A 9,199-nucleotide genomic window follows, 5' to 3' on the forward strand; every position below is an offset into this window, starting at 1 on the left:
TATAGCCATGTTATTGACCTCTCCCTGTTATAGCCATGTTATTGACCTCTCCCTGTTATAGCCATGTTATTGACCTCTCCCTGTATATAACCATGTTATTGACCTCTCCCTGTTATAACCATGTTATTGACCTCTCCCTGTTATAGCCATGTTATTGAGCTCTCCCTGTTATAACCATGTTATTGACCTCTCCCTGTATATAACCATGTTATTGACCTCTCCCTGTTATAGCCATGTTATTGACCTCTCCCTGTTATAACCATGTTATCTATTTGCATCTTTAACTCTGTTGGAAATGGACCCATGAGTAAGGAGCATTTCACTGTTAAATCTACACTTGTTGTCTATGAAGCATGTGACAAATAAAATTAGATTTTGATTTGAGATTATGCACCAAAAATATTTCAGGAATGGGCTTTTTTAAGTTTAAAAAAATCTAATAAAAATAATTCTGGAGAAAAAAAATAAGGGGATAAAAAGTTATTAAACAACCCGTTTGCCATAATTCCCTCAATCCAATCAGGAAGGAGACGCAAAGGAAAACAAACCCTGTGATTAGTCCGGAGACCCCATGGTTTTCAGGCGCCCCGCCCTTACATTGTGGCTTGTGAATGAGGGGTAACTAGAAACCGACGTCACATCATCGTGTGCTCTTTTGTGTGCCACAGCTCCAACTTTGTAGTGTCCAGCAAGGCAACGCTATGGACAGTGTGCACGATAAGAAAACTGCAACTTTAACTTAACCATATTTAATACATTTACATGCGTAACGATCTCCAACACAAGCGAGGAGATGCGCGCAGTGGAACCTTCATTTTAACTAAGGAGACAATGAATTACTTTTTAAGCTGGTGATCCCGAGAAGGAAACGCAAAGGAGTACATTTTTCTAACGCAAATGATTACCTTTTTCTACGGCTATTTACAAAGACCTGAGACCAATAAGTCATGAGAATACGGAGACCACACGCACGGTTTTGTGAACTTGTACAAGCAGTTTAGGCTCGAGACAGAAAAGCGAAAACCGTTTTATATGTAAGAGATCATTTTTCTGGTATATATGAAACTCAAGTTTTTGAAAATGAATTTTTTTTACATTTAGGATTTTATTCGATGTTTTTTATTTTAACTATGGTGGAATCGGCTCATTGGGCAGGTACGGCGCGTTGTGCGCTGGTGATCTTGTGTGCGCTTTTCCGGTTGTGTTCAGGCCAGTATCACGGTGAGAAGGGCATCTCTATACCCGAACACGGCTTCTGCCAGCCCATCTCCATACCCCTCTGTACGGACATCGCCTATAACCAGACCATCATGCCGAATCTCCTCGGTCACACGAACCAGGAAGACGCCGGGCTTGAGGTGCACCAGTTCTACCCGCTCGTCAAGGTCCAGTGTTCCATGGACCTGAAGTTCTTCCTGTGTTCTATGTACGCGCCGGTCTGTACGGTGCTCGAGCAGGCTATCCCGCCGTGCAGGTCCCTGTGTGAGCGGGCGAGACAAGGCTGCGAGGCCCTGATGAATAAGTTCGGTTTCCAGTGGCCGGAGAGGCTCCGCTGTGAGAACTTCCCCGTCCACGGAGCGGGAGAGATCTGTGTGGGTCAAAATACCTCGGACACCGGTCGCCCCACCTCATACCCAACACCCTACCTTCTGGAGCTCATGACTCTACCCCCCAATATTGGTCGACCGAGCCAGCAACAGGAGTTCTCCTGCCCGCTACAACTGCAGGTGCCCAACTATCTGAACTACTATTTTATGGGGGTTAAGGACTGCGGCGCGCCTTGCGAGCCCACCAAGCCCAACGGGTTGATGTATTTTCGGGAGGAGGAGGTGAAGTTTGGCCGGCTCTGGGTCGGGATCTGGTCCATTCTGTGCTGTGTGAGCACCCTGTTCACAGTGCTGACCTATCTCGTGGACATGAGACGGTTCTGCTACCCAGAGAGGCCTATCATCTTCCTTTCCGGCTGCTACTTCATGGTGGCCACTGCCTACGCCACCGGGTTCATCTTAGAGGATAAAGTGGTGTGTATTGATAAATTCAAGGATACTGGTTATAAGACTGTAGCTCAGGGAACTAAGAAGGAGGGCTGTACAATTCTCTTTATGATTCTGTATTTCTTCGGCATGGCCAGCTCCATATGGTGGGTGATTCTGTCCTTCACATGGTTCCTCTCTGCCGGTATGAAGTGGGGGCATGAAGCCATTGAGGCCAACTCTCTGTATTTCCACCTCGCTGCCTGGGCTGTACCCGCTGTTAAAACGATTACCATCCTGGCCATGGGACAGGTGGATGGAGATCCACTCACAGGGGTGTGTTATGTGGGCATCAACAGTGTGGATTCCTTGCGCGGTTTTGTTCTGGCACCTCTCTTTGTCTACTTGTTTATAGGGACGTCGTTCCTTCTCGCGGGATTTGTCTCTCTGTTCCGGATCAGAACTATCATGAAACACGACGGAACCAAGACGGAGAAGCTGGAGAAGCTTATGGTTCGGATCGGAGTGTTCAGTGTCCTCTACACCGTTCCTGCCACGATCATCATAGCCTGTTACTTCTACGAGCAGGCGTTCCGTGAACAGTGGGAGAAAACTTGGCATACACAGATCTGTAAAAAGTTTGCTGTGCCTTGTCCACCAAACAATTTTGCGCTCATGAACCCAGACTTTACTGTCTTCATGATCAAGTATTTGATGACTTTGATTGTCGGCATCACCTCCGGGTTTTGGATATGGTCAGGCAAAACACTGCAGTCATGGCGCATGTTCTATAAGAGACTGAGTACCAGCAACGAGGGAGAAACGACAGTATGAACATCAATGACAGACCGAGTACCAGCAACCAGGGAATGATAATATAATAGATGGTGTCCCAAATGGCACCCTACGCCCTATTTAGTGCACTACTTTTGTCCAGGGCCCATATAGTAGTGCACTAGTAAGGGAGTAGGGTGCCATTTGGGATCAGAACATAACGCATGGAATAAGACCTATGATGAGTTCAATACGGGGGTCCGTGGCTCGTGCAGCCCCTCCCGAACTGGACGATCAGAATCTTTTCAGGAGCCAATAAAAAGCCATTGTGGCTTCCCAGATCCCAGGGTTGTTGTTACGAAAACAAGCTCATACGGACACTTTATTGTGCAATGATCATCTGAAGAGGAATACGGAGAAACGGATAGTTCCGAACGTATCGTTACCGGCATGTAGGTCAAATTCTGAATCATGTAGAGCCCCTGGGTGTTTGTAAGAAAGTGTTTTTCATTACAGAGGTGATCCTGTAACAATTGTATACAATGAATGAGCCTATTCACACTATAGAGCTACGGCGACATCATATAATGCTACTGGCTTCGGTTGAAGAAAGAACACTTTTGACCTGATGAATTTATACTGCATTTTTGTTTGACATTCACAGCCAACCAGTGACAATCATGTATTTGTGGCACAGTAAGACTGACAGACATTGCATTTAGAAATGGGATAGAATTTGCATGTGTGTAGCAGTGGAATTATACAAGCTACTGCAGTATACATATCTTGCAAAAACATATTTTTTTCCCCCAAAAATTAAATCTATTTTGGATAAAAATCATGCAATTTTTTACAAATGCTTTTTAATGCTGTAGACGGTGTGTAGGTGACCTGTACAATTTCACGGATTAAAATTATTATTATTTTTTTTTTAAATGTCTTGCTTTTGTGGTCAAATGTGTAGCCTATGAGAATAGTTTATATTTAGAGGAATAAGTTATTGTAAGTCGATGATTTAAGGGATAGTTCACTCAAACCCTCACCCTGTAAGCAGTCTATGGAGGTAGGACAGCAATCCATGCTGTGGTTTAGTTTCCCTGGCACGGTTTACAAATGCTAACGTTTTAGCATTTGTGGACGCAAATCCCATTCAAGTCCTGGTACCGATATTAGCATTTTTTCCGCGCCTCACGTTCAAAACATTGAAAAGTATTTCAAATTGATTGTGAAGCTCAATAAGTCACTTATACATGGTTTTGAACATGATGCGTGAAAAATGCAGTTATCCAACAATGTGTATGCCACCATCTTGGTCTATTTAAAATCTTCTCTCGTTGATTGAGACAGGTGGGTGTCCACTCCAAAGTGCCGCCACCTGCAACGAGACGTGGACGTTTCGAACGGGGCAGCAGGTAGCCTCGTGGTTAGAGGAGGCAGGTAGCCTAGTGGTTAGAGGAGGCAGGTAGCCTAGTGGTTAGAGGAGGGAGGCAGGTAGCCTCGTGGTTAGAGGAGGCAGGTAGCCTAGTGGTTAGAGGAGGCAGGTAGCCTAGTGGTTAGAGGAGGCAGGTAGCCTAGTGGTTAGAGGAGGCAGGTAGCCTAGTGGCTAGAGAAGGCAGGTAGCCTAGTGGCTAGAGGAGGCAGGTAGCCTAGTGGCTAGAGGAGGCAGGTAGCCTAGTGGCTAAATGAGGCAGGTAGCCTAGTGGCTAGAGGAGGCAGGTAGCCTAGTGGTTAGAGGAGGCAGGTAGCCTAGTGGTTAGAGGAGGCAGGTAGCCTAGTGGTTAGAGGAGGGAGGGAGCCTAGTGGTTAGAGGAGGCAGGTAGCCTAGTGGTTAGAGCGTTGGAATCCCCTAGCTGACAAGGGACAAATCTGTCGTTCTGCCCCTGAACAAGACAGTTAACCCACTGTTCCCCTGAACAAGGTAGTTAACCCACTGTTCCCCTGAACAAGGCAGTTAACCCACTGTTCCCCTGAACAAGGCAGTTAACCCACTGTTCCCCTGAACAAGGCAGTTAACCCACTGTTCCCCTGAACAAGGCAGTTAACCCACTGTTCCCCTGAACAAAGTAGTTAACCCACTGTTCCCCTGAACAAGGCAGTTAACCCACTGTTCCCCTGAACAAGGCAGTTAACCCACTGTTCCCAAGAAAAAGGTAGTTAACCCACTGTTCCCCTGAACAAGGTAGTTAACCCACTGTTCCCCTGAACAAGGCAGTTAACCCACTGTTCCCCTGAACAAGGCAGTTAACCCACTGTTCCCCTGAACAAGGCAGTTAACCCACTGTTCCCCTGAACAAGGCAGTTAACCCACTGTTCCCCTGAACAAGGCAGTTAACCCACTGTTCCCCTGAACAGCCAGTTAACCCACTGTTCCCCTAAACAGGCAGTTAACCCACTGTTCCCAAGAAAAAGGTAGTTAACCCACTGTTCCCCTGAACAAGGTAGTTAACACACTGTTCCCCTGAACAGCCAGTTAACCCACTGTTCCCCTGAACAAGGTAGTTAACCCACTGTTCCCCTGAACAAGGCAGTTAACCCACTGTTCCCCTGAACAAGGCAGTTAACCCACTGTTCCCCTGAACAGCCAGTTAACCCACTGTTCCCCTGAACAAGGCAGTTAACCCACTGTTCCCCTGAACAAGGCAGTTAACCCACTGTTCCCCTGAACAAGGCAGTTAACCCACTGTTCCCCTGAACAGCCAGTTAACCCACTGTTCCCCTGAACAAGGCAGTTAACCCACTGTTCCTAGGTCGTCATTGAAAATAAGAATTTGTTCTTAACTGACTTGCCTCGTTAAATAAAGGTCAAATAAAACATAAATAAAAAAAGTTGTGTTTTGTCTTCCAAGTGGGGAATTGTGGAGGTACGAATAATTAAAGGATGGTCAAAAATATTCTGTGCTAAGCTTTTTACATGACCTACTTAATAATGCCTATCAGCATCTTAATTAGAACAATCAGCCTATCAGCATCTTAATTAGAACAATCAGCCTATCAGCATCTTAATTAGAACAATCAGCCTATCAGCATCTTAATTAGAACAATCAGCCTATCAGCATCTTAATTAGAACAATCAGCCTATCAGCATCTTAATTAGAACAATCAGCCTATCAGCATCTTAATTAGAACAATCAGCCTATCAGCATCTTAATTAGAACAATCAGCCTATCAGCATCTTAATTAGAACAATCAGCCTATCAGCATCTTAATTAGAACAATCAGCCTATCAGCATCTTAATTAGAACAATCAGCCTATCAGCATCTTAATTAGAACAATCAGCCTATCAGCATCTTAATTAGAACAATCAGCCTATCAGCATCTTAATTAGAACAATCAGCCTATCAGCCTGCTAGAACAGTAATGATGGTCTGTCTCTGTGATATTTCTAATAGCTGAGTCTATTGTTCTCCCAACATATGATGTCAGCGAGGGAATATGAAAAGGTGAGCCAAGGTTTGTTGGGCCGTGTCCAACATGGGCTGATTGACCTTTCCAATGCCGTCTTTATTTTCTTTTGACCTTAAAATCAACATGGATTTTTGTCACTTTCTGATACGTTGGCGCCACCTATCTGCAGTTTGGCGCGTGTCAGATTTGACCCTGGGTAATAAATGACCAACTACCAGCTAATAGAGTATTAATAAAAACAAGATTAAAACTGACAGCTCAGGTATAAAATAAAAAATGTTTGTTTCGATCACAGTTATCTTATTCTTCAGTCCCAGATACTGAAACAAAAAATGAGATGCAATTTGTACGCTTTCTCTAAAACTGTCTGGACTTCTAAACAGGGCCTGTTCTGTTGGAGTGTGGTGTCAGGAAAATAACCTCACACTCAACGTCAACAAAACTAAGGAGATGATTGTGGACTTCAGGAAACAGCAGAGGGAACACCCCCCTATCCACATCGATGGAACAGTAGTGGAGAGGGTGGTAAGTTTTAAGTTCCTCGGCGTACACATCACAGACAAACTGAATTGGTCCACTCACACAGACAGCATCGTGAAGAAGGCGCAGCAGCGCCTCTTCAACCTCAGGAGGCTGAAGAAATTCGGCTTGTCACCAAAAGCACTCACAAACTTCTACAGATGCACAATCGAGAGCATCCTACCGGGCTGTATCACCGCCTGGTACGGCAACTGCTCCGCCCACAACCGTAAGGCTCTCCAGAGGGTAGTGAGGTCTGCACAACGCATCACCGGGGGCAAACTACCTGCCCTCCAGGACACCTACACACCCGATGTTACAGGAAGGCCATAAAGATCATCAAGGACAACACCCACCCGAGCCACTGCCTGTTCACCCCGCTATCATCCCGAAGGTGAGGTCAGTACAGGTGCATCAAACCTGGGACCGAGAGACTGAAAAACAGCTTCTATCTCAAGACCATCAGACTGTTAAACAGCCACCACTAACATTGAGTGGCTGCTGCCTACACACTGACACTGACTCAACTCCAGCCACTTTAATAATGGGAATTGATGTAAATATATCACTAGCCACTTTAAACAATGCTACCTTATATAATGTTACTTACCCTACATTATTCATCTCATATGCATACGTATATACTGTACTCTATATCATCGACTGCATCCTTATGTAATACATGTATCACTAGCCACTTTAACTATGCCACTTTGTTTACATACTCATCTCACATGTATATACTGTACTCAATACCATCTACTGTATCTTGCCTATGCTGCTCTGCACCATCACTCATTCATATATCTTTATGTACATATTCTTTATCCCCTTACACTGTGTATAAGAAATTAGTTTGGAATTGTTAGTTAGATTACTTGTTGGTTATTACTGCATTGTCGGAACTAGAAGCACAAGCATTTCGCTACACTCGCATTAACATCTGCTAACCATGTGTATGTGACAAATAAAATTTGATTTGATTTGGTTTGATCTGGACTTCTAAACAGGGCCTGTTCTGTTGGACTACTGGACGAGTCATATCAATCAAAGTTTATTTTTCAGGTGACCTTACAGTGAAATGCTGAATACAACAGGTGTAGTAGACCTCACCATGAAATGCTGAATACAACAGGTGTAGTAGACCTCACAGTGAAATGCTGAATACAACAGGTGTAGTAGACCTTACAGTGAAATGCTGAATACAACAGGTGTAGTAGACCTGACAGTGAAATGCTGAATACAACAGGTGTAGTAGACCTGACAGTGAAATGCTGAATACAACAGGTGTAGTAGACCTGACAGTGAAATGCTGAATACAACAGGTGTAGTAGACCTCACCGTGAAATGCTGAATACAACAGGTGTAGTAGACCTCACCGTGAAATGCTGAATACAACAGGTGTAGTAGACCTCACAGTGAAATGCTGAATACAACAGGTGTAGTAGACCTGACAGTGAAATGCTGAATACAACAGGTGTAGTAGACCTTACAGTGAAATGCTGAATACAACAGGTGTAGTAGACCTGACAGTGAAATGCTGAATACAACAGGTGTAGTAGACCTGACAGTGAAATGCTGAATACAACAGGTGTAGTAGACCTGACAGTGAAATGCTGATAACAACAGGTGTAGTAGACCTCACCGTGAAATGCTGAATACAACAGGTGTAGTAGACCTGACAGTGAAATGCTGAATACAACAGGTGTAGTAGACCTGACAGTGAAATGCTGAATACAACAGGTGTAGTAGACCTGACAGTGAAATGCTGAATACAACAGGTGTAGTAGACCTGACAGTGAAATGCTGAATACAACAGGTGTAGTAGACCTCACAGTGAAATGCTGAATACAACAGGTGTAGTAGACCTCACAGTGAAATGCTGAATACAACAGGTGTAGTAGACCTTACATTTATTGCTGAATACAACAGGTGTAGTAGACCTGACAGTGATATGCTGAATACAACAGGTGTAGTAGACCTGACAGTGGTATGCTGAATACAACAGGTGTAGTAGACCTTACAGTGAAATGCTGAATACAACAGGTGTAGTAGACCTGACAGTGAAATGCTGAATACAACAGGTGTAGTAGACCTGACAGTGAAATGCTGAATACAACAGGTGTAGTAGACCTTACATTTAATGCTGAATACAACAGGTGTAGTAGACCTGACAGTGGTATGCTGAATACAACAGGTGTAGTAGACCTTACATTTAATGCTGAATACAACAGGTGTAGTAGACCTGACAGGTGTAGTAGACCTTACAGTGAAATGCTGAATACAACAGGTGTAGTAGACCTTACATTTAATGCTTACTTACAGGGAGGCTCTAACCAACAGTGCAACATAGTTATTAGGTGAACAATAGATAAGTAAAGAAATACAACAACAGTAAAAAGACAGGCTATATACAGTAGAGAGGCTATATACAGTAGAGAGGCTATATACAGTAGAGGCTATATACAGTAGAGGCTATATACAGTAGAGGCTATATACAGTAGAGAGGCTATATACAGTAGAGAGG

At 44.2% G+C, this 9,199-nt stretch overlaps 1 protein-coding gene across 1 annotated transcript; it reads left to right on the top strand.

The window, feature by feature from the left end:
- The first annotated feature begins 653 nt into the window (after window positions 1–653).
- fzd7a (frizzled class receptor 7a) lies at window positions 654–4,939 on the top strand. Its single transcript, XM_064977011.1, has one exon. The coding sequence runs from the start codon at window positions 1,113–1,115 to the stop codon at window positions 2,805–2,807; it is 1,695 nt and encodes a 564-aa protein (XP_064833083.1). The 5' UTR covers window positions 654–1,112; the 3' UTR covers window positions 2,808–4,939.
- Window positions 4,940–9,199: the final 4,260 nt, after the last annotated feature.

The sequence above is a fragment of the Oncorhynchus masou genome, chromosome 10, assembly GCF_036934945.1.
Source record: "Oncorhynchus masou masou isolate Uvic2021 chromosome 10, UVic_Omas_1.1, whole genome shotgun sequence".
NCBI classification, from domain to species: Eukaryota; Metazoa; Chordata; class Actinopteri; order Salmoniformes; family Salmonidae; genus Oncorhynchus; species Oncorhynchus masou.